General features: G+C 55.7%; 1 protein-coding gene across 2 annotated transcripts in view; it reads right to left on the bottom strand.

Moving 5' to 3' along the window:
• Positions 1-15722, bottom strand: part of GLP1R (glucagon like peptide 1 receptor) — a 29742-nt gene extending 14020 nt beyond the window's left edge. For both annotated transcript variants that reach the window (XM_058663631.1, XM_058663621.1), the window contains exons 1-5: positions 15585-15722; positions 8825-8921; positions 7647-7754; positions 774-892; positions 291-397 (exon numbers count right to left, since the gene is read on the bottom strand). In XM_058663631.1, the coding sequence (XP_058519614.1) occupies positions 291-397; positions 774-892; positions 7647-7754; positions 8825-8921; positions 15585-15662 (509 nt within the window). In that variant the 5' untranslated portion in view covers positions 15663-15722. The remainder of the gene's footprint in view (positions 1-290; positions 398-773; positions 893-7646; positions 7755-8824; positions 8922-15584) is intronic.
• Positions 15723-25664: the final 9942 nt, after the last annotated feature.

Genomic DNA, 25664 nt, shown 5'->3' on the forward strand with positions numbered 1-25664 from the left:
CTGTGCTTTCTTTATGAACCTGCATGTTTGTTTCTCTCTCTCTCTCACTCTCACTCTCTCTCTCTCTGGCACCATCATAAATATACTTGCATTCTCACTGCCTTTGGGATACTGTGTAAATGCATTCACTTCCACAGTGAGATGAGACTAAGCCCTCAGTTCTGTTTCCTGTACCTTCATCCCCGGGCTCCCTGCAAAGGGCTCTCTGCTGCATTCAGTATGGGGGTCCCCTCTGGTGTGTGGGGGAGAACGGACAAAGCAGCCCCTATTGGGGTCTGGGGCCCCCCTACCTGAAGCCAAGGAGGATGGCTGAGGCGATGACCAGAGCCGAGAAGGACAGCGCGTAGCCCACCGTGTAGATGATGTAAAGGGACAGCAGCTGCTCCTCCTGGGAGCTCTGTGGGCACAAGGGGGCACCGTGTGCTTGGGGGGCTGCCACCGCCCTTTTCTCTCTCCCATATCCTCCATTCCCCGGGCAAGCCCCAAGTCAGGCACCATGGGGATCCCAGAGCCAAGGGTGAAGACAACCTCTGGATTTCTACAGCACTATCCCAGGCCATGGAGTGGGATACACACACACACACACACACACACACACACACACACATACACACATGCCCTGCACCCAGACAGCGTGGTCTGCAGAGCCGCCCCCACCAAGAGCCAGGGACAGGAAGGGGTAACCAACCACACATGCGGGCCCACTTGAAGCCCACTGACAGAGGCCCCGAGGCCCACTCCCCTGGAGTGCTCAGAGCCCCTCTCCCACTCACTTTCTCGCCACGCCTGGACTCCTCACACTCCGACAGGTCCCTCCAGGGAAGGCTGGAGTTGTCCTTGTGCAGCCAGTGGCCTTCCGCCGTGCAGAAGCGGTACACGTGGCCCTGCAGCACTGGGGTGGGGTGGGGGAGCAGGGAGCTGAGACTGCCTGGGGCAGGGAGGGGCTAGCAGGCACCTGCCCCCCATCCTGAGCGCCGCCCCCCCATTCCAAGCTGACTTCATCCCCTTTCAGTCCCTGTCTGTGCCCTGGGGTCTCCCCCTACACTCCCTCTGGCCCAATGCCTCCCAAAAGTGCCTGGGGGGAGGCAGAGGCATCAATGTGAGAGTGGTCAGCCAGTCTGGGTCACCATGGGCAGCAGCTACATGAATCCTCAGCTTGGAGAAGAGTCAAATTACGTGTCCTTGTCTCCAGCCTCAAACCACACCACTGACAAGGGCGGGTGCTGACCGCCAGTGGCCTAACAGTCTCATGGTCATCCATGGCTAGGGCTCAGCACCCAGCCCCTCCCACACTCCTAGGGGACAGCAGACTCTGGGAACAAGCTGGCACTGGACTTCTAACCCAAAGAAAGAGAGCCCTGGTCTGACGGGGAAGACACAGCCCCGTGCTCAGGGAACCTCAGTCTGACGGGGGTGGACACAGCCCTGAGGAAGTGTAACCCCAAAGCCCGCATGATCTAAAAGGAACACAGTCCCAGGTATAGACATGGCCTTCACCCTTGGGGTCCTCCATTCAATACTGCCTCAAGCAATCTGTGATCATATTTCGGAGATGGCAACCATCCTTGGAGACCAGCCTGTAGGGTCTGTGTACAGGGTGGGATGCAGCCCCTGTTACCAGGGAGCTCCCTGTCTGAGGCAGGAGGCACAGTCCGGGCTTCAGAGTGTCAAGACTCACATAAAGAAATGAAAAGGTCCTCAGAAAAGAACAGCACAAGATGGAACAGCTTGGAGGCAAGGTGGGGGTAAGCAGTCCAGGGTCCCCACAGAGCTGGAGGGCAGTACCTGGGCTCTGCGTGCGCCACGGTCCCCTGCTATACCTCACAGTCCACCTGTAGGCCAGAAGGCAGGCTTGTCCTCATCATTCATTACCTGACTGCAGGACAACTTCAGACTGACACCAGGCCCAGGGAACAGGGCATCAAGGGATATGGGAAAGAGGCTGGAGCAGGGAAGGGATTTTACTGATTTGGAAAGAGGAAGTGGTGGAGTGAGGAGCTGCCCCAAGCCCCGGGCCAGTAGCTGCTCTGCGTCACCCAGCAGACAATCCCCTTGGGAGACAGGACTGCTGGAGGAGGCACCTTGCTTGGGAGTGATGGGGAGCCACCCAGCTGGTACCCAACTCTGCTTCCCAAACCCCAAAGCTGTAAGCCCCTTCCTACGTGGTCCAGGGCAGCCCTCTCCCAGTGGTGGTGGGCACCAATGGGCCTGGCGATGGGACCCTGTCCTTCCCTCACCGTGACCCCCTCCTCTCTCTCCCTCTGTCTCACTACTCTGACCAAGAACGAGCTCTCTACCAGGGGGCTTCTCAGGACTCCCAGACTCTCTGGCTACCTAGAGGGCAGCAGCTGAGCACGGCAAGACTTCAGGTGGAGCAGGTACTGAAACCTGAATTGTAAGGGCAGAGGCTGGATCAGCAGCATCTGGATCTGGCATCTCCCTCGCTAACGCATGGTGAGCACTACCGCCCAGACCCCCAGATGCCTCTCTTACCTGCTGCAGGGATGCCTGAAATTCTCCCCCAGGAGTCTCTAAAAATCCCCAAGCCAGGAAATGGCAGTGCTGGTGGCCAGAGAGCAAGGCTGACACTCTGGTGTGAGAGCCTACCTTGGCATTCCTGTTTGCTGGGAAGGGGGAGGAGGCCAAGGGGCCTGGGACACAGCAATGCTGCAGTGTAACCACGCAACTCCCTCCTCCAGGGCGACGTGACACCAAGAAACCACATTGCCCCAAACGGGTGCAAGACTGGGCACACACGGTTACAGCTCCCTTCCCTCCAGGCTCCAACTGTAGTCACTCCACAGAATCCATCTTTGAGCCCCTGCTGTAAGCCCACCGCCTCTGGACATTGTCACTGCCTACAGGTAGGCATGGCTGAGCTCTTTCCCAGGTGCACTCAGCCCAGGGGTTTGTCCAAGTATGGAAGTGGCAGAAGTATAGGGGGTTTAAATCCCCAGCTCTTGTGCACCAGCAGCCAGCAACCCCGTAGCTAATGGTCCACAATGGCCATGTGTCATTTCTCCTCTCAGCCTGCAGACCTCTCCCAGCAGGGCCTCTTGCTAAGGATTCCCAAGCCCCACGTTCAGCAGGTGGCAAATGCAATTCTGGCCCAGAGTCCAGGGACCACCCTAAGCTCAGGGCACCTGTGCAAACACATCTATCAATTTTCCTTTGTCAGTATCAAATATTAAAAGGCAGGGCTATGGCCTGGCATGGTAGCCTAGTAGCTAAAGTCCTAGCCTTGGACACGCCAGGATCCCATATGGCCATCGGTTCTAGTCCTGGTAGTCCCGCTTCCCACCCAGCTCCCTGCTTGTGGCCTGGGAAAGCAGTGAGGATGGCCAAAGCCTTGGGACCCTGCATCAGAATGGGAGACCCGGAAGAGGCTCCTGGCTCCTGGCTTCGGATTAGCTCAGCTCCAGTTGTTGTGCCCAGTTAGAGAGTGAATCAGTGGACAAAAGATCTTCCTCTGTTTCTCCTGAATTTCCAACAACAACAACATCTTAAAAAAAAAAAAAGGCAGGGGTGGCTCTGGGCTCATGGTCCCCAAACACCCACGCTAGCTGGAGGTGGAGTGGGTCCAGCCTGGTCCTGCTTTACCAGTCCAGGAGCTGGGAGATCAGTCAGGGGCTTGGCTCCCGCCTTGTCAACACAGGAAGGCAGCCAGGGCTGCTGCATGCCAGGAGGCCCAGGGATATTTCATTAAGTCAGACCCTGGTGCTGGAAATAAAACCCCCAATTAAACATTTCCCCTCCCGGAAACTGCTGCGGCGCCTGTGATCAAGCTAACACCCGCCCTTCCACGTGGACGCAGGCACTCAGGCCTGTGAAGAGCTGTTCATGAATCCATTAGTTCCTGCTCCCTGGCAACAGGGAAGGCGGCCAGCAGGGCCCGCCGGGGACCCCCATTTCACAGATGGGGATGCTGAGATTCAGAGAAGCCAGTACAGCACCTCCCAACCTCAAAGGGATGTAGTGGCAGTGGTGGGGTCAAAGTGAGGGCATCACTCAGGGCCTAGGGAAGGTTTACATCCTTCATCTGTGTCTGGCAGGGGGCGGGGTTGGGGGAAAGCGCAAGTTCAAATTCTGGCACTGCCCTCCACATGGTCACTTCACCTGTCCAGCTTCCTCACCAGCAAAACAGGAAACACGATGAGTTTCCCCAAGCTGAAGTGTGGCAAGCAGCAGGTGCAGCACAGGTCTTCGGGTCCTGGTCAGTGTGGAGGCCCCGCTGCTCCCCTGCCATCCCGACACTGGTTTGTTGGGGTACACTCCTTCTCTGATATTGGGACCAGGGCAGGTGGCGCCACTGCAGCCAGAACACCTCTGTCCACCCCCTGCCCCTGGCACGGGCCTCAGTCTCCCCTTGGCAACCCTTGCCTGTTGTAAAAACTCCCAGGGAGGTACCTGCCAGAATCTCCAAGACTTGTGACTGATAGGCTATTTTAAAAGTCATTTATGACTCTCGTATAATTAGAGCTAAGCTAACAAACAGGTAGGGAGCAGCAGAGGGTGCAGCTAATGAGGCTGGCATGATTGGTAACGAGCTGATCAGCTGTTTGTGGGTAAATGGGGTGGAGGCCAGCAGGCTCTTGGAAGTCATTCCAACCTGCCCACAATCTTGCTTGCCCTAAGTTTTTCCTTACGTCAGTTTCCACTCTTTCAGAACCATCCTGAGCCCCCAAATTCACAGCCGGAGAAGGGTCAGGGAATTCGAGGGCATGGCTACCTCCCTGGGTCATGATGGAGCTTTGAGACCTGAAGCCCCATATCTAGGTGCTGCCTGGAAGACCTCTCTTGGCCCCTTCCTAATCTGCCTGACTGTTCACTTGGCCCCTCCTCCTCTGGTGCCCCACATACACCCCCTGGCAAAGACTGCCTCCCTAGCACCACTGCCAGGGACAGTGACACCCCTCACCCTGACGCAGACCTAGCTCAGAGGCTGCTTGGTTTTGTTTTAGTTGAATATGACTTTTTTCCTGGATCTGCCACCAGGTCTCTATGCTGCTCTGTGTTCCAGCGTCAGTGGGAGGCTCAAACCGGACAACAGGGAATGGGGCTTATCTCCTCTGCTCCCTGCCTTAATCCCTTAATCCCAGCTGGCCTTGGGACCCCTCACCCTGATCCTGCCCTGCTCCTACCCCTTGCTTCTCAGCTCTAGCAGTGCTAAAGCTTTATAAACGGTAGGCTGTATGTACTGGCTTGGTCCCTTAACCCTGCCCCGCCCCAGTAAGGGCTCCTTGCATTCAATTCCCTCCTTGACCCAGCCTTAAAACCTCCTGGCATATCTCCCCATCCACAACTCTCACTCCCAGTATCTCCATAATCATCTCTTCCGGGCCCACACGTCCCCAGGGGGTGGGGCTCAGGGGGTCCCCTGCCACCAAGTGCTGCAGAGGGGAGTTCCCAAACAGACCAGAGAGAGCATTGATGCTAGGGAAGCCCAGGGCCAGTGCCGGGGTGGGAGGACGGGGGGACGTCTCTGCAGGCCCCTGACCCAGGGCTGGGGAGAGGGAAGCAGAGTCGGTGATTCTGAGAGTCAAAAAAAAAAAAAGAGTAAATGATTTTGGTGTGCACGCCTGTGCTAGGGGAGCCTGGCAGGGGGCCTCGCAGAGGCTGTTATCTTCATGGAGAAGGCAATAAAACCATGTTCGCTCATAAACGGGCACCAACAGGACCTATTTCCTGCTCAAATAAAATTAAAGGTGATGGATGGGGCCACAAGCGACAGGCAGAGCTGGGGGCGGCTCAGTGCTGAGTGATGGGTCCTGGCCTGTTCCTGGCTCCCGGGGGTCTAGAGACCCAACTGAGGCTGCCCAGGCCATGGGTGCCAAACCAAGAACCAGAGAAGGCGTGGCACTGCTAGGGGTCAGGCAAGAAACTAGGACATCTGCGGTTTTGTTTCTTAAAGACCACAAGCCATCCTTGCCCCCAACCCCATCCACCCACACCTGCACCACGTGCTTCTATCCTACTTCCCAAGTGAGCCAAGGAAGGCACAGAGAAGCCTGGGCACCTGTTCCTGCCCGCACAGCCAGGCCAAGCCTTCTACAAACCACCAGAAGACTGGGCTCTGGAGATACTGCCACCCTAGGTGTGTGTGCCTGGACCGCAAAAATCATCCATCCAGGCCACTGATTGGCCTCGAGGCCAGAGGCACGTGCAGGGGCACGCCCTGGCCAACAAGGCCTCAAGCAACAGATAAATACACAGCCTTGAAGTCACACTTCCCGACTGATCTGCCCCGAGTCTGTGGCTCACTGGCTGTGTGAGCTTGGGAAAAGCCACTCGGCATCACAGAGCCTCAGTTTCCCCATTTGAAAATGGGAGGGGCATCCAAGGACTTGCCTCAGAAGTCATGCAAGTTCGGTTCTCTGAGGACATGAGGACAGCATGGATGAGCATGTGGCGACAGCAGCTGGAACTAAGTTCAAGTATGAAGGCACAGGCCAGCTGTGTCTCCTGCCCCCAGACTCAGCTACTCACGGGCCAGTCCTCCCTGGACACCGTGGGAAAAGCATGGCCATGGGAAGGGGGAGCAGCAGGGAGCCTCTTAGGGGAGATCTGTGGGACTTACTGTGGCTTCAGTCCCTTGACTGCAACGAAGCTCACTGAGGCTCCCTCCCCAGGTCATCTCCTCCAGGAAGCCCACTGGCCTCATTCTCCCACCTCCCAACTGAGCTGGAGTTCTGCTGGACTCAGGCAACCTTTCGAGGCACAGTGATGGGAGCACAGCCTGGGCCCAGACCAGCTCTGCCCTTCACCACATCACTTAGAACAAGTGACCTGAACTTTCCAGGGTGGCTGCAACAACATAAGGAATGACAGGCCTGGGCATACAGTAGGTGCTCGGCAAACATAGCTATCATCCCAAGAAGTGTGTTTCCTTCCCCTCATGGCCACGGGGAGTTCCTTGTTGCAAAAGGGTTTGTCTCCTGTTAGCCCCCAGCCAGGCAACAGAGACATGCCCAGCACAGGAGGTTGGGATGAATGGGTGGGAGTGAGGGGTACATCAGTCCCTCCTCCAATGAGGGGTCCCTCAGCAGCCTCTGCAGACCCCTGTAGGGTCCCTATCAGTAACCCTCCCACTGATCCATTCACATGGGTAGGGTTCCCCAGCAGGTGGGCAGGGGCTGCTCACTGGTGCCAGGGAATCCCCAAAGCAAGGGTGAGGATATAAATAGCCTGCCATGAGGATGTGGTCCATACAAAACTGTCAGCTTAAAAAGAAGCCTGCTAGGGCTCGGCAGCGTGGCCTAGTGGCTAAGGTCCTCGCCTTGATCCCATATGGCCGCTGGTTCTAATCCCGGCAGCTCCACTTCCTCTCTATCTCTCCTCCTCTCAGTATATCTGACTTTGTAATAAAAATAAAATAAATCTTAAAAAAAAAAAGAAAGAAATTAAAAAAAAAAAAAGAAGCCTGCTATAGATTCAGTCAATTTTAAATTCCACCTGCGGTTGCCTTGGTTAGGGCCTGACTCAGGATTTTCGTGGGCTGTGTGTTCCCCACCTCTGCCCTAAAAGAGTTAGAGGGTAACTACACATCCATAGCTGGGCATTTTCTAAGGTGTAGGGAGGAGGTTGTGTCTAAGCAAAGGAACCTTCTTCCACGGCCTCCTGAACACGGGGGAAGCCAAGAGACTCACCATTGCCGGCCCAGGGCAGGTACCAGGGACAGCTGACATTCACGAAGGAGCCGGGGGCCCCATCTGGCCAGCAGGCGTAGTCATCGAAGGTCCGGTTACAGAACAGACCTGCGGCAAGAGACAAGTCTCCAAGTTCCTGCTTGTGCCCTCAGCCCCCCATGAGGCCTGTCCTCCACTTCCCTCTGCTGGGTGCTTACTGTGTGCCAAGCACTTTCCCCACCACGGGATCTGAAGTCAGCTACTTAGAGTCTGTCTACTTATCTGCAAAATGGGGATACCCCTCTGCCCTGGACTTTGTGGGGATAAAGACAGGGGAGTCACATGGAGACATGACATTCTAAGTGCTCAGTAAACAACTCCCAAAGGCCTATTTTGGTTTTATTTAAGAGACAAAGCTCTCCCACTCTCTAGGTCACTCCCCAAATGCCTGCAACAGCCAGGGTTGGGAGAGGCTGAAGCTGGGAATTGAACTGGGGTCTTCCCACACATTTGGCAGGCACATCAAGTTCTTAAACCATCCCTTGCTGCCTCTCAGGGTGTGCATTAGCAGGAAGCTAGGACTGGGACCCAGCTACTCCCATTTGGAATGGGGTGCCCTCATCCCTCCACCAAACACCCACACCTGCCTCTCTTCCCATTACTCATCAGAGGGCAGCAGGCAATGGTAGTCCACAAGGCTGAACAATCGTCCACTTGACACTGTGCTGCCATGGACAAGGCTGGACAGGAACCCAGGCCCACCTGACTCCTGCCTGTGCTCCTTGAACCTCCCCCAGCCCCCCAGAACTTTTCTTCGGCACTAGGCCTTCGGCACAGACGTGGAGGGGTTGACCAGGACAAGACGTGAAAAGGCAGGATTCCTGCTCTCAAAGTTAGACTCTAAGCCATGGGGCAGACACAGGGGAGCAAGACATGAAAGCAACAACCTCAAGGCCAGCAAGCGAGAGCTGAAATATGGCAGGGATGCCTTGGGAAGGCTTCTGGATGAGAAAGCCCCCCAGAAACTGAGAATTGGGGCTAGGTAGAGAGGAAAAGAAGAAGAAAGTCTGGAGAAGAGCTTGGACCATGGGCTGGGGGCACGGGGTGGGCGGGGCATTCAGACACCTCTTGAGAAGTGATTGGGCAGCAGGAAGCACTGAGGGCAGAGACCACCCCCCCACCCACACACACCCACTCACCTGTGGCAAGAGGTGGAGCCTCATTCAGGAAGCGCTGGCACTGGCGGCGGTATTCTCGCCATTTCTGCACCGTCTCTGAGAGGGACACAGTGGCACCCTGGGCAGAGGACAGAGACAGGATCCTATGTGTGCAGCTGGCCGCTCTCCCACACCTGCTTGGGTTTCTTTGTCTCGAGGTGGGGGCATGCACTGCCACCTCCAAGAAGAGCAGAGCCACTGCCTCCCCAGGGGTTCCCATTCTGCTCCTTCCCAGGGGACAGGTGCATGACTTGGTGTAGCAGGACGCCAGCCCATGCTGCCTGCACGGACACTTTTCGGGGCAGACGAATGTGGGATATGGCCTAGAAGGGAGAATCCCACCGGGGCGCTACAGCCTGGGCAGCCGCCTGGGGGCCTCTTGCTCCTTTCATCTTTCTAGAAAAGGAAACACAGACTGGGGCGGGGCGAGAGGGGGCGGAGGTCGGGGCATTCATCACTGGAGGTGGGGCAGGGACGAGCGGAAGCTAGGATGCCAAGTCTCCTAGACCAGCAGCAACGATGGAGTAACTGTGTCAGAGGTGGCACTGTCGGTAGAGCAGGGTCTACAGCCTCATCTCTTCTACAGCGGGCGATCATTTTACCTAGGGAAGCCGCATGACCCCCTTCCTCCAGTGCACACCCCCAATACAACACAGGGCCAACATACAACCCAGCTTCCGTCACCCCAGAAGGAGGAGTAGCAAAGGGTAAGGAAGATTCCAGAACCCTGAAGTCACACCTGTGATGGGAGGGTTGACAGGAAGCTCCATCTTCAAATCCAGGAACAGAATTCCTGTCTTATCCCACAGCCCCTCAGCCCTACAGCCCCGAAGTCCCTCAGTCCCTCAGCACCACAGCACACAGTTCCTCAGCCCTGTAGCTCCATAGCCCCTCAGCTCCTCAGCCCCTCAATCCCACAACCCCGCAGCCCCACAGCCCCTCCGCAGCCCCGCACTCCGCAGCCCCTCAGCTCCACAGCCCCTCAGTCTCACAGCCCCGCAGCCCATCAGCCTCTCAGCCTTCAGCCCCTCAGTCCCGCAGCCCCTCAGCTCCTCAGCCCCTCAATCCCACAATCCCGCAGCCCCACAGCCCCTCCGCAGCCCCGCACTCCGCAGTCTCTCAGCTCCACAGCCTCTCCGCAGCCCTGCAGCCCATCAGCCTCGCAGCCTGCAGCCCCTCAGCCCTGCAGCCCCATAGCCCCTCAGTCCCTCAGCCCCTCAGCCCCGCAGCCCTGCAGCCTTACAGCCCCGCAGCCCCTTAACTCCTTAGCCCCATGGCCTCATAGCCCCTCAGCCTCTCAACCTTGCAGCCCTTAGCCCCGCAGCCCCACAGCCCCATCTGCTGACACGCACCCCTTGGACTGGTTTTGTGCACTTCCTCCCACCTATCTTGTGCCCCTGGTTCTTTTTTATTTAGTTAGTTTTCCCTCCACAGTCTTAAAGATGATAAATATTCCCCTTCTTTATACATCATTTAAAACAGGATTTCACTTTTCAGAAGCACAAAAATACACGCCTGTCTGAGGAAATGAAAAAAAAAAATCACGGCTTTGTCAGAAGCGATCATGCTCTTGACTCTCCGTGTGTCCCCGAGCACACCACCGGGTTTGGAGGCTATCCTGCAACCAGGCAGAGTCGGGCATTAGACACCTTGCTGGCATCTGCACCAGGCTGCCTCCTCTGCCCCCAGCAACAGCCTTGGGAGGAGCCAGGCAGGCTGCAGGCGGGGCTGCCCTGAAAGATGCAGCCCACCTAAGGGCAGAGTTCAACTGCCTTTGTTCAGGACTAGAAAAAGCAGTGAAGTTCAGCAGCAGCAGCAAAGGCGGTGTGAGGTTTTAGCGTTCCCCCCGAGTGATGGCTAACCGGCAGCTGTCAGCAAAGCAGGGCCTGAGGGGTGCACCCCACCTGGTCCCTGTCCCTCTTCCTCCAGGTAAAACTCTCTTCTCTACCCCTGAAAGCCAGAGAGGGGGACTGGGAGATGCCTCCTTGAATCCTCTCCCCAGAAACAGGGTAACACCACTGGGAACTGGGGCAGAGGGTGTGCCTGGGATAGGCAATGAGCACCTGAAACCCAGCTGGTCATCTCCTCATAAGATGGGGAGGGGCTAGGAGTGGGGGCAGTACCACACAGGCAAGCAAGGCTACCCACCACCACCAGCAACCTCTAACAGATGGCAGACCCCGGCAGAGGGTGAACATGAAGCTGTCCTCAGTCTGGGGCCCCCCTGAAGACAGGACTCCCCAAGGACAGGGCTGTGTCTCCCCAACCAGGCTGGAATCTCTGAGATCGAGGCCACAGCTCCCCTCCTCTGACTAGGAACTCTGACAGGATCCTGGGCCGCAGCCATGGCTGACAAAGCCGCATTCTCTCCTCTACTGGCTCAGCCTCCCTGTATGCAGCACACAGGATTCACCTGGCATTTCTGGACCTGTGATGGTGCCAGGCTGTGGTGGACACATCCTGGGGGTGAGGGGTGGATGGAGCTCTGGCCTGACACTTTCTCCAGGAACCTGGTGGGATCTAAGCCTGCAGCACAGGTGACAGAGCTGAGAGCAGGGGGAAAAGTGCTGGGGCACGGCTGGGCTCAGAGCAGGGAGTCCCATCATTCTCGCACACTCCAGAATCAATCTAGCAGGAGGAAACTGCTCTGCTTTTCACACCCCGGGACCCAGCATCTTGCCCAGGGGTGCCATCTTCCAGCGACAATAGTAGCCCAGGGCTGGGCAAAGCTGGACAGTGACTTGGAATCCTTTCCCTGTGAGGAGGGGCAAAGTGCTGTCCTCAACCCCTCTTCATTTCATCCTCCCTGCCCCAGGCCTGCGAAGGTGGCACCCTGGGTGCTAGGTCAAGAATGGGTGGGGAAGACCCAAGGCAGGTGGTTGGGACAACAGGGGCAGTAGGGGGAATTAGAGTGTGAGGGCTTGGTAGGAGTTGAGGGGCAGGCTGATCAGTTTTAGAATCAGGATGTACCAGGCTTCATGGGCTCTCTCAGACGAGGAGGAGGATGAGCAAGTGGGGACCATGCCTGAGCAGGAGGCAGTGGGGAGGAGGGAGGAGCTCCCCAGACTGCAAAGGAGAAGGGAGCAGTGTGGTCTGTGAGAGCACTGTACAGAGCCCAAAGCCCTTGGGAACTTAAGTTCCAGCTTTGTGTGTCAGAGTGGGACTGATGGGATGCACTGGATCTTTGGGGGCCTCAGTTGTTCTCTTCTGGGCAATGGAGATATATATATATATATATCTCCAAGAGTTAGTGCCCCATTCCAGCCAGATGGTTAGGGACCATGCCATCTCTGGGATGTGCCAGTCCCTGTGCAGGTGAGGCACACAGGAGGAAAAGGGAGATGGGGGTGCCAGGGGGTAATGAGCATGCCAACACCCTGAGGAGGTGCCACCTCTCGCCTAAGCCTGGTTGCCACCTGGACAGGTCCCTCCTGCCGCTCAGTGTGAGTGCAGGCAGCAGAGTCTGCCCTCTTCCGGGAAGCGTTTGGGTTGAGGGGAAAGACGGAAGAGACCTTAGCTTCTCTGGGCCATGGAGAAGGGAAAAATTGGGAGGCCTCTCCCATGGAGTCCCCAGCTAGGTCCAGCCCTTAAGGGATCCCCATATCCAAGACCCTAACCCTTCCACCACCCCATGCCAGAGTCCAGATCATGGCCCCTCACTGTGCCAGGCCCCTGTCTCTCTGAGCCCATTCTTGCTTTCTTCAGGTCTGTGTGTACATTTTCACAGCACTGTCACATGGCTACATTATCCTACATGTTATCACACATGTCCCAAGGGTGGTACCTACACCGACATCCGGGCAGTCCCCCCACCCCATGCACAGTCACACATAGACTGCAGGTACACATGCACCTGCTCCCAATCCATATAACCCCGTTGAATGGTACACCTAGCACACACTGTGGTCCCTCACACACCTGTCACACATACAGGCACATACCGACAGGCAGGTCCCATTCACACAGCAGGCACAGATGCAATGGCACACACAGGTGTCGCTCCTGGGACTCCTATAGAGGCAGATGACCACCTGGGGAGGGATGTGGGCCCAGGCAGTCTACACCCTTCTCCCCTTGCTCTGTCTCTCTTTGGCCCTCTCTGTGCCCCCCCCCCCTCACACACACACACACACACAGGAATTTGCCCAGGGGCAGAATGAAGCTAAGGAACTCCAGTTACCCACTGCAGGGCAGTAGGGGGGGCACGATGTGGTGGTTTGATTGGTCCTGCCTCTTCCCCTCCAACTCCTATCTCTGGGTGTGTGTTCAAGACACAGCCAAGCTCAGGAAAACTTCCACGCTAACCAAAGGGCAGCCCTGGATGCACCACCACCCCCCGCCCTTCCCCAGGCGACAGAATCCCTCTCCACAGCTTCCCTGCAGCCTGGGCACACTCTTAGAGGTCCCAGAATAAAAGGGGCCATCCCTTCTCCCCCAGCCCCAATCACCTGGCAGTTAGGGTGCCGCTCTCATCCTTCCCCTAATCCTGTGTGATAGAATTTGTGAACCCTATTTACAGAGAGCACACAGAGGTTCCGAATGGTCACGTGTCTACCGGAGACCATCAGCCAAAAGCAGATCTCATAGCTGAACCTAGTTTCATCCAGTGTTCACTTTGGAGTTCGAAGCCTAGCCTGGTTCCCTCCTAGTAGCCCTGAGAGATAAGGAGCAGAGGTCTGAGTGGTTCTGCCTAACACCTGGGTCACCTTCGGCACATGTCAATTTGGTCTCCTCCGCAAGTCCTCCTACACACACACCTGTAGGGAAGCCACCTCCAGCCTCATTCAACAGGGAAGCACCTGGAGGGTGCAAGGACACAATACCTCACGCTCTGTCTTCCTCCCTGTGCTGAAATGCTGGGCCCCCTAGACACCCAAAGCCCTCTTTCTCTGAGCTTCCATCCCCACCGCAACCATAATGGGAGGAGTCACGCTAGCCTTGCTGACCTCCTAGACAGAAAACGAAACGCAAACTTGGCTGCTGTTTGTCCAAGTCTGATGCGCACGCAGGAGGTTTTGTCATCAGGATTGCTAGACTTCTGCGGTGGCTGGGGACACTGAACACTCACAACCACAGCATCCCACCAACGCTCATTCCCTTTTCTGCTCACCATCCATCACCTCTTGTCCTTCTGGGGCATCTCAGTCCCAGTAGGGCCAAGGAAAGAGAATGGGGGAACCAGAGCAAAAGGCAGGGTCAAGGAGCTCAATGCCCTTGCAGCAAAGGGATGGGGAGAGAAGACAAGCAGAGAAAAGCCTCCCTCTTCCCCTTGGCTGTCTTCCCATGTAATCTGAACCAGGTCTGCAAACTTGGCCTGCAGTAGGGAGGGACCCAGAAACCGCCCTCCAGTCCCCAGCCCCTGCAGAAGAGAGAGAAGGGCCTAGCAGGTGTGCAGTGTAGCTCCTGCCTCCCCGTTCCCCTCCCCCCAGCCCCACGAGCCCAACCACACAGGGACAACCGCAGACCTGATCGGGAAGTCTTGGAGAAGGGAGCCAAGGTACCAGGAAGGGAGTCTCTGGGGACCCAGGGATGAAGACTAGGAAGAAAGTGAGACTGGGGAAAGAAAACCAGGACTGGAAATGAGTGGGCATAGTTGCCGTGGAGAGGAGCCTCTGTCCACCCCAGGGTCCTCAGGCAGCAGGGGAATCTGCCTGTCTCCTCTAGACAATGTCCCTCACCCTTCCTTTCACTAATTCTGTGGCAGATTTCCCATTCCGCACAAGCTCCAGTTCTGTAGGTCTGGGAGTAGGAGGGAAAGGTGACAGGGAGAGACCATTCCAAGGGGCATGGGACAGGCCACTCCAGTCTGTACCTCCTCTCTGCTCAGTATGTCCCAGCATCTTTGGACATCTGCCCTCTCCAAAAGCAGCTGACCACAATCCTCTTTCCACCCCCCCAAGCCCGGCATCTGGAGCAGGACTGGCAGGGTTAGCAGCTGCAGCAACCACCACCACCGGGTGGCAGGTCTGGAGCCCAGGAAGCCAGGGTGTTCCTATGTCCCAGCAGGAGTTCTGGCATATGTTGTCCTTTGGGAGTCCGGGTGGGAAGGAGGGTAGTAGTAGGTTCAGGTTGTGGTGGGAACCCAGATGCTTCCTCCCCCAACACCCACCAGCAGCGGGCCTCCTGCATGTTTGCCGCAGGGGCTGGGGGCGGAAGCGGGTGGGGATTCAAGTTCCATCTGGGAGGTCACAGGGAAGGACATCAAACTGCCACCGCAGGGCCCTCGGGGCTATGAGTCAAACGCAGTGCTGATGCTGGTGGTGAGGATGCTACTGAGGGGGGAGAGGAGCCGGGTCTCCCTGCACAGCCGGGCAGCGGCCCTGGGTTCTGACCCAGCTGGCGAGGACGGGAGGGGTCCCGCGGGACAGGGGTCTGACATCTGCGGGGCCAGGATGGAGACTCGGCCCGGGGCCATGTCAGAGCCGCAGGCGCGGCTCAGGAGGCGCAGGAGTTGGGAAAGTGGTTTGGGGAGGACGGAGATGCGGCGCTGAAGTCTGCGCAGGGCGGCGGAGAGCAGCAGCTGGTGCCTTAGCGGAGCAGCCCTGGTTCGAGGGAGTCCTCGCCGTTCAAGTCCCCACCTCGACCACCCTGCTTCCCAAGTCTCTATTCGCCTCCCAGGCTCTCCCTTGGCTGCGCCTGCAGTCCCGGAGTTTCGCTCAAGTCCGGGCGGTCGCAGCCAGGACACTGCGCCTGCAGCCTGCAGCACCCCCTCCCCGCTGCCACAGGGGTCCCCGGGTCTCACCTGGGGGCGGGGGCCGGCCCTGCCCACGGCCCCGAGCAGCAGGAGCGCAAGGCGCAGGGGGTTGGGGGCGCCGGCCATGGCGGGGCGCTCAGGACTGGGCCATCGCTGCCACCTGCGGAACCGCGCGCGGCGACTGAGCCCGGGCGGGCGGCGGGGGAGGAGCCGGCGTGGGGCCGCCCTGCCCGCGGGAACCCGGGAAAGGAGGTGGGGGAGGGCGGGCAAGATCCCCGATCTCCTGCCCCGGCCGGCTTGGGGCGCTGAATCAGCCGCGCTGTGCCTCTGGGCAAGTCCTGGGTGGGGAGGTACCGGGCTCTGCGCTCCGGGCGAGCGTCCCTCGGGCTTCTGAAGCTCGGGAGTACGACCACCAGCTCCGAGCGCTCGCTGCGCACTCCGCCGGCGCCAAGCTGGTCCTGCTTCCCACCCTCAAGCCCTCCTCGTTGGCGCTCCAGACTAAGCCAAGCCAAGTCAAGCCACTCCTAGCCTGCTCAGGATGTCCCAAAGGAAACTGAAACCCAGAGCCGATGGGACTTGTCCAAGGTCATGGCGTTTCCCGAGCCCTGTGAGCAAGCAGGTGCACCCAGCAGGGTGACTGGCATCCCATGTCCATGCCCTCCGTTCCAGGCTCTGTCTGAAGGCTGATCCGGGACAGCGAAGGTTGGCAGATGGGTTAACAGTGAGTTCCGATGGGTGGGGGAGGTCCAAGGATTCCCTCCAGCTGGGAACTTTGGGAAAATATAGGACAGGGAAAGTTGAAGTGGGGATCTGCCTCACTCCAGGCTTCCCATACAGCCCCAGTCTCCTTCCAGCTCTTACAACCCCCAGTGCAGGAGTGGTGACAGCACTGTGTGCCCTCCCAGGGCTATTCCCCCAGGAGTCTCCTGGGTTTTGTGGGGCATAGTTTTCTCTCACAGCCCTAAAGCCAGGCTCCCTTGCTGTAGCCAGTGCTGAGGAAGGGAAGGTTAAGAGGGCTTGAATTGGGCATGGGAAGATAGGCTCTCCCCACCCAAGAAACTCAGTGCCACTGTTCTGGTGGTGCCTAGCCCTGGACATGCCATTGGGGAATGTCTGGATCACCTCCCAGAAGGACAAGGGATTGCAGCAGTACGGGGAGGAGTCCCAGGCTCCCACTCCAACCCCCACCCCAGAGGCATTTGTTTCCTGCTCACTATTCTGCTGTGTGTCACTAGGACTAGATTGTAAAGGAGTGACAGAAAACGCCAAGGGCTGTCCCAGGCAGGGCAAAACCCAGGTCCAGTCTAGCTTCCACTGTCCTCCAGACCAAGGCTTCCACCTCATGTTCCTAAGTGGCTGCTCCAGCTCCAGCCATGACAGTCACATTTCAGCCAGCAGCACAGAAGAAAGCAAAGATGGGTGCATCTCCATCCCAAAGGGTGACCCTTGGAAGAAACAGCTGTCCATTCTACATTTGTTGATCAGAGCTTTACCACATAGGCACTCCTAGCTGCAAGGGAGGCAGGGAAACCTTATGTCAGAGAGGAATGGGCACAGTTACATATGGGGACTACGAATGTGCTCCCAGAGGACCACCACCCAAGCATATAGATGGCAGAAAACAACTTGAAGGCTCTGCCATATAAGGGTGGAGGTGAACAAAGCAGAGAGGAAGAGCAGGTAGATGTGAACTAGAGCCTTGGCCGAAGATGTGCCAGTGTCAAATTCTGTGCATTTAATCAGCATCAGTTGAACACACCTGCCATGCATGAGCCAGTGAGCTAAATCCTGGGGATATGACAGTGATACCATCTCCCCCTCTCCTCAGAGAGATTCTATCCCAGTGCAGGAGGAGACATTATAGAAAAAATGTGTTTATGTTGCGGTTATGATAAGCACGGTTGGGAGAAGATGCTCTGGAGTTCCCCCTTCAGCATTTAAATGGCTTCCTCCCTGTCAGGGCTGGTGGGGGGAGCTGGGCTTGGGGGAGCTTCATCTGACTGGAAGGGACTTCCTTGTGCCCAGCCAATGTGGGGCAGGCACTCCTAGGAGCAGCCGTTACCCACAGAGGGAACAGGAGATGGGTAAATACCCCAGCCCTGGCAACCCTTAGATCAGACTGCTTGCATGTGGATCCAGGCTCCCAGAGAGCCCCAGCTTCACACAACACCTCCCACCTTGCCCCACCACTGTATCATCAGCCACCCAGCATTGGCTCCTTTGGAGCCTGTCTCATTTTCCAGCAGAGGGGGCTAGTTCCTGGAGTCACCTCTCAAATGAAAGGAAGAACCATTTGTGCCTCAATCCTCATCTCAGGATCGGCTTCTGGAGAGTCCAGCTGGAGATAGTGGGTAGGGGAGGAAACCTAGGGACTGGGGGCCCATCTCCTTCTTTTCTTTCTCTCCCTTTTTGTTTTTAAAGGTGCTTTTACTTGAAAACCAGAGTAACAGGGGAGAGGGAGATTTTTCATTAGCTGGTTCACTCCCCAGATGGCCACAACAGCTAGTTCTGAGCCTAAGTGAAGCCAGGCGTTTTCTTCAGGTCTCCTGCACAGATGGCAGGGGCCTGACTTGAGTCATTCTGTGTTGCTTCTCAAAGCACATTAGCAGGGAGTTGAACCAAAAGGGCAGCAGCCTAAACTCCAATCAACACTGTGTTAAAGAATGCTGGCATTGCAAGTGGTAGCTTAACATGCTGGGCCATAATACCAGCCCCCCCCCCCCGCCCCAGTCTCTCCTTTTTAATATCCAGGGGCCTAAGAGCTTTTGAGTTTATTGTTGTCCCACCCTGCTTTTACTAAAGATTTATTTATTTGAAAGGCAGAGTGACACATATCCACAGAGTGGAGCCAGGAGAATCTTTCATCCATTAGTTTACCTCGCAAATGGCCATAGCCTGGTCTGCGCCAGGCTGTAGCCAGGAGCCAAGAACTCCATCCAGGTTTCCCACATGGGTGCAGAGGGCGCAAGTACCTGGGTCATCTTCCATTGCTTTTCCAGGCATATTAACATGGAGCTGGATGGGAAGCACAGCAGCTGGAACTTGAACTAGCACTATAGGATGCTATAGTTGCAAGCCACAGCTTAGCCCACCACCATGATGCCAGCTCCCTGGCTAACTAATACCTTCCCACTACCGCATGGCTCCAAGAGGGCCAGGATGCTGATGCCCTGTCCCAGGTCTGTACCTAATTAGCAACTTTCCTGGTTCTGTGTCCCCTCAACAACCCAGGCAGCCGGCATCAGCACATACATCAGCCACAGAAGACCTGTTCTCTCCTAGCTAGGACACCCTTCATATCCTCCCTTCCCAATCCTCTGGAGCCTGTGGCCTCTGTGTTTACTACCCCAGGGTCACTCTGGAACTGCGAAGGCCCCACATGCTATGAAACAAACTCTTTCCCAGATTCTGAGATCCTAGCAAGCAGGAGCCCCATTTACTTATCTCCATTCCCACAGCCCCCCTGGCTGGTGCTTGGTGCATACATACACAACACACCGGAACATTGACTACCACTCTCCCTGTCCTTTTATTGCTTTTCTCTCTCGGTGAGTACCTCCAGGGATAGGTCATTTCCTGGTATGGTAGCTCTCAATACCCTGGCACACTAATTAAGTGCTCAATAAATATTTGCTGGGGGCCAGCATTGCAGCACAGCAAGTAAAGCTGTGGTCTGTGATGCTGGCATCGCATATGAGTGCCGGTTTGAGTTCTGGCTGCTCTGCTTCTGATCCAGGTCCCTGTTAATGCCTGGTATAGGAATACAGGAGGGCCTAATTGCCTGTGCCCGTGTATCCAGCAGGGAGACTGGGATAAGCTCCTGGTCTTGGCTTCAGTCTGGTCCAGCCATAACCATTATAGTCATTCGGGATATGAATTAATAGGTGGAAGATCTCTCTTTCTCTCTCTACCTCTCTTTTTCTCTCTTTTACATTCCCTCTCTCTAAATGCACCTTTCAAATAAATTAAATAAATTATTTTTGAAGTATTTGCTGCAAATGAAATGTATAAGTGCCAATGTCCTATGATATACCTGACACATAGTCGGTGCTCAGAAACTGAAGCAGCAGGTGTTTTGTGCAGAGATTAACACGCAGCACAGAACACCTAAATCCAATACCCAAGTACTTGGGTTAGACTCTCAGCTCTGCTTCCAAACCAGCTTCTTTCTAATGTGTCCCCTGAGAGGCAGCAGGTGATGCCTCAAGTACGTAGTCCCTGCCACCCCCGTCGGACAGTTAGACTGAGTTCTGGACTCCTGGCTGATTCAGTCTGGCTGTTGGCATTTACAGAGTGAACAAGTAGATGCAAAATCTATGTGTGTATGTGTGTGTGTGTGTGTGTGTGTGTGTGTGTGTGTATCTCAAATAAATAAACATTTTGAAATGAAGACTCCCAAAAAAGAACCTCACTAATTCACTCCTCACTCCTCCTCTTCATGGATGCTCTCATGCTTCTAAGTTAACTCTAAAAAAGAAAGAAGCTGAAGGATGGGCTGGAAGGATGGATAAATGTATGGAGTGGGATATCAGTCTCCTCCATTTCCCTGGCTTGGGTCTCAGACCACAGTCTGGGTGGTTGGAACTCCATGTGCTAAATAGGCAAGCATTAGCCACAAATGTGGAGACACCAGCCAGGACTCAATGAGCTTCCACACTAGCCTTGCTGAGCACTGGCTGGGTGCTGACCTTGGCATTTACAGGGCGAAGGTCCTTATGGCTGTCTTAGGGCTGGAGAGATGGAGTCTTGGGGATGACAAGACCATAGGTGGCAAGAGGAAGCCTGGCATCCAGGCTCTCCCCAGAACAGCTGTGGATGTTACTAACAGGTAGCCACACCTGCCTTGGGGCTACCTCCATTGCAGTATCTGCCGCCACAGCAGCCCTCAGCAGGGGTCCTGCTCCCCAGCCTCACACCCAGGGCTTCTCTGGTGGCCCTCTCCTAGGCACGGCATGTGTGTCATCTCATTTGATGGTCATCCTCACCTTGGCTCATGCCAGCTGCAGTCAGAAGATCTGCCACTGGGAGAAGTCAGCAGGGCCGCAATGGGCCCTGGGATCCGTCTTTCCACCTTCTGCCAGGAACACCTCCATGCCAAAGGCTCCTGGGGACGAAGGACTGTGTCAGGGGAGGGGCAGGTATGGGTTTCACCTTGGCCTCCTGCTGCTCTTCCCAGGCCCCACCCTGGTGCCCAGCCCCAAGCTTCCAGGGTTTGTGCAGTGGGGTCAGCTTTATTCTAACTATACAAATAAGGATGTTGAACTGCAGAAACGTTAAGTAGCTTGTTCAAGTTGGCTTTGACTAGCCAAGGAGGCTGGAAGAAACTCCACCTAGATCAGAACCCCACTTATAACACTCCACGACCCACACTCAGCACCAGCACTTGCTCAGGACCTGGCATGAAGCTGTCCTCTGCCATGGCAGCATTCTTGGCAAGCACCGTTATTTCCCATGCCCTCTACCAGCACAGCACGCCCACGGCACCAGGTCTTAGCAAGGTGGCAGGTACAGCTGCTGCTGTGCAGGATCCTGGCGTCATGGGCCCTTCTAGGTCCAGAGCCTGTGGATCTAGGGTCCAAAGAAGGCTGCCAGGGGCTCAGCATGGTATAGCCTAGCAGCTAAAGTCCTCACCTTGCACATCCTGGATCCCATATGACACTGGTTCTAATCCCAGTGGCCCCATTCCCATCCAGCTCCGTTTGTGGCCTGGGAATGCAGTGAGGACAGCCCAAAGCCTTGGGATCCTGCACCCGTGTGGGAGACCTGGAAGAGGCTCCGGGCTCCTGGCTTCAGATCAGCTCAGGTCCAGCCGCTGAGTCCTTTGGGGAGTGAATCAATGGACAGAAGATCTTCTTTGTCTCTCATCCTCTCTGTATATCTGACTTTCCAATAAAAAAAAAAGATTTTTTTTTTTTTAAAAAAAGAAGGCTGCTGGGATGAGGGGACCTCCCCTGCAGCAGGGAGCCGCTCTCGCTGACTCCCCATTCACCGTTCCAGAAAAGTGCACCAGGGGCTGGGTCCCATCCAGCTCTGGGCAGTCAGCTGGGGAGGATTTACAGCCTCTGGAGCCACAGCGATTATTGCTCTCCTGGGTGGATGCGGCATGCTGAATTTTCCAAGTGTCACCACATCTTTTTCATAACTGATGGTTCCAAGGGGAGAGGAGTCAGCAGGGTCATGCCCACCATGCAGAAAGGCAGCCAAATCCCTCCAATGGGCTTGAGATCACTTAGGAAAGTGCTGGCACGCATCAAAAAAGGGAAAGCATGGTGAGAAAAGTGACTTCTCTCTTCTCCACGTGGGGACCATCATCAGAGACATCTTGGGTTCTGTCATTCTTGGCTAGCATTAGTGTCAGGAGTGGGGTGGAGATGAGAGAAACCTGAGGACCCCAGGAGGGGGCAGTTTGGGGCATGGGACTTGGCAAGACTCAGAGAACCAGAAAGTTCCCCATGGCGAGGATGGTGGCACCATGCTAAGAGCCACCAGTTGGCTTCTCTCTGCAAAGCTTGTGTAGCAGCACTGGCTGGCTGGCTGGCTGGGCCCCACCCAGTTCTGGACACCCCGAGTATTCCAGTGTTTCAGGACAGTAATGGCAAAGGGTGGCACCCTGGGAGGCTGAACCACAAGTGCGCTGCCTCACAGTTCTGCCATTCTGAAATCAAGGTCATGGGCAGGTGGGTGCCTCTTGGAGCAGTTGGAGACAACCTCTTCCTTGGCTCTTCCCAATCTGTTTTTCCTTATTTTTTTTAAAAATAAGATTCATATATTTGAAAGGCAGAATTACAGAGAGGCAGAGGAGAGAGGGGGAAAGAGAATCTTCCATCTTTTGGTTCATTCCCTACATACCTAAAATGAGTCCAGTCTCTCAAGTGGATGACAGGAGTCCAAACACTTGGACCGTCTTTCCAGGAATGTTAGCAGGGAGCTGGACTAGAAATGGAGCCGCCGGGACTCAAACAGTTGCTCAAATGGGATGTTGGCTCCCCAGGCACTGGTTTAACACACCGTGCAACTACATTGCCCTACATTGACCCTTCTGGTTTTTGGTAGCCTCAGATGTGCTTTGTTGTGTTCAAGTCGTATGTGCCATCCTCCCTATTTCATTCATTTGTTTGTTTGGCCTCTGTCTGTGTTTCTGCCTCTGGACATTTCTTCAAGCAACAAGCCAGTTGTCCCAGGTTATGATCTACCCACCTCAGTGCTGTCACTTCACCTTGATTCCAGACCAGCTCCCATTGTGATGGCAATTTGGATTTCCAGCTATCTTTTGATTGGGACACAATTCAACCACAAACACTGAAACCACCAGGTTTATGTAGCCGATGGGAAGAGCTGGGGGCCACTTCCAGGCTTGGGTCATGACACCTGCTACATAATTGGCCACTATGTTGAATGTGGATGATTAGGGGACAGGGAACCACAGATGCATGGCACCTGGGTCTCTACTGACCTGGGCCAGCTACTGACCTGCGTTGGATTGTGGCATGCCTGGCTATGGAGATATGTGGGCTGCTTGTCCCAGCAGTCTGCATACCCTGATGGTCATAGTGAGTGTATGTCCTTTCGGGAGCACCTAAGGAGAGGTTGGGAGAATCTCCTGTCTACAGTATTCATGGGGTGTCTGGGCCCCATTCTAGGCTCTCCTGTGTCCATGAGTCACTGGCCTAATGAATCTGACTCACAGGGGCTGGGGTTCCCCTGGTAGGAAGTTAGGAGCTGGCTCCTGCCTTGTCCACCTGGCTGTTGTATTGCTCACCCACCTGCTTGAAGGGGGTGGGGGTCTGGGGAGTGGACAGAGTCCACCTTGCCAGGCCACAGGATGAGAACCCCTGGGGAAGGGAGCTCACTCTGTGGACAGCTCTCTCATGCCAGGCATCACAGGGTAAGTGAGTGTCCCAGCCTCTCAGCACCTCTGTTGGGCCTGAGAAGTCCACTGTGACTGGAAGAGAACTGAAAGCAGCGTCACTAGGAGTGGAATCTCCCCACAACCACGCTGCCCCGCCCTCCTTAGAAACGCTGCTAGCATCCTTCTCTCATCCTAGCACCCCTCAGTCTGGCTGGGCCCTAGAATGTTCTCTAATAGCCCTGGAGTCTGGGCTGAGAAAGCTGCCCCTGGCTTTGGGGAGCCAGGACCACCTACAGGGCTGAGTAAAGGCCACTTGCACAGCTTGCCCTGGGTGCTCCCCAGGCAAGGAAAGGGTGTTTGGGGGGCAGCCAGGCCAGAAAGGCCTATGGGGGGGGGGGGAGGGAGGGAAGCCGAGAGTCGCCCTCTACTGTTGTGTGTCTGACCTCTTGCCCTGGCTGCAAGTGGATCCAGGCTTTGCCCAGCAGGTGCCATTTTCCCAGGACCCATCCCCCTCCCTTGGCTCTCTGGCCAAGCAAGCTCAAGGTTCACTTCCTCCCCTGTCTGAAAACCCTCCCCTCCATGTACTCAAGTGATGCTCTGGTTTCCGGCTCATTTGCCAAACCAGACAGCAAACAAAGCTGATGAACCTGCCCAGCACCTCATGGTTCAGGTGCCTAGGTCCTGCACGTCCAGGAGCTCCCAGGAGGTGCTGCCAGGGAAGTGAACACTCAGAATTAATTTCACACATGGCAGTTTTGTGATATGAAAGGGAACAAACACTTGACATAAAACAGCAAAAGCAGCTGCGGGTGCCTGTGCTGCAGCAGGGGCTGGAGGACTTAGGGGTCCTGGGCTGGGAAGCTGAGGGGTCCCTAGCACCAAGCCAGCTTGTTTGGTCAAGAACATGATGACCCCTCTTCTTTCTCAGACTCCTTCTCAGAGGTGACCCTCATGGGTAAGGCTCACACAGAAGCCACCTGCTGGCTTCCTGGACCAGATTCAGGGTGCTTGTCACCAATGAAGACTACAGCAGCTGTTAGTCTGGGTGTCACACGATGTACCATCTGTCATGTGCTGTGCCACTGTGGCTGGGCCCCTGGGGACAGGGTCCCCAAGCCCCACATGGTGGCCTTCATGGTGACCTGGCGCAATAGTCCTGTGCTAAACAGGCTTTTGCCAGTCCCCCCGGCAGTGTCTCAGCTCCTCTCTGCAAGAAGATTCTGCTGATGGCAGGTCTTAGAGACTGCCTTGCCTCTGTCAGCTTGGCCAAGGTGCCCCTTCATCTCACAAGAGCCACCACAGCCCTGTTCTCTGACTTTTGTCCTGGCTCTTTCTGTGCAGAGCTGCCATTCCTTGCCACGAGGGGGCTTCTGGAATTCACAGAAAATGTGCCTCATGAACAGCTACGCCTGATTTCAAACTGCTTTTTGCTTTTGATCAAGACACTTACTCCCGAAGTCCATTTCTCCACCATGAACTTTTTGGAGTTCCCTTCTGCACTATGTGCCTGAAGGCCAAGTCCCTGCTTTGGTGGCCCCTGCACCTCCCTGGACAGTTGGCACAGAGCTTGCTTTGTGCAATTGGCACGTGGCACCCTCGTCTTCCACCATGATCCACTGCAAAGGCCCTTGAGGGGTGATGGATGCTTTGGGGTCTGGAGACACAAGATGAGTGGAGGCCGGGCTCCGGGGATCAGGTCCATAAACATCTCCTGACAGAAAAGCCCAACTTTGAAGCTTAGCAATTTCAGATTATATTTGCATTGGACACTCTTCATGTAGCAAAACTTTAAGATTTAATGTCCTTGTGAACAGATGTGGAAGGGAAAATCAATCCCTCATAGGATTGGCTTATTTTTTTTTTATCACAGCACTAAATATTATGTACCAAGTGACAAATTAATACATAAATTGACCCTGAGGCGTACACACAATTGGGATGGATGGGGAGTGCGGAGTGAGCAGTGGCCTGAGCAGGACAGATGCCAGCATGTTCATTGGCTCAGATGAGAGGGAAATCTCTTGCTCGCTTCCCAGGACCACGTGGCAAGGAAACTGGTGTCCTGTTGCCTCTGGCACCTAAAGCCTTCCAGGAGATGTCATGAGGTACCCTTCCCCTGCCACACTCCCCTCCCGCTCCCTTCCCCAATCCGGCAGCAGGCAAGGGCCACCTGTTCTTCCGTGGCATGGCTCCTAGAGTAAAAGTCACATACGCACGTGTGTGGTGCCAGGAGGAACCTTAAGGCACAGCATACACAGGTGACGTGAGAGACAAGGGCA

The sequence above is a fragment of the Ochotona princeps genome, chromosome 1 (assembly GCF_030435755.1).
Source record: "Ochotona princeps isolate mOchPri1 chromosome 1, mOchPri1.hap1, whole genome shotgun sequence".
In the NCBI taxonomy this organism is placed as follows: Eukaryota; Metazoa; Chordata; class Mammalia; order Lagomorpha; family Ochotonidae; genus Ochotona; species Ochotona princeps.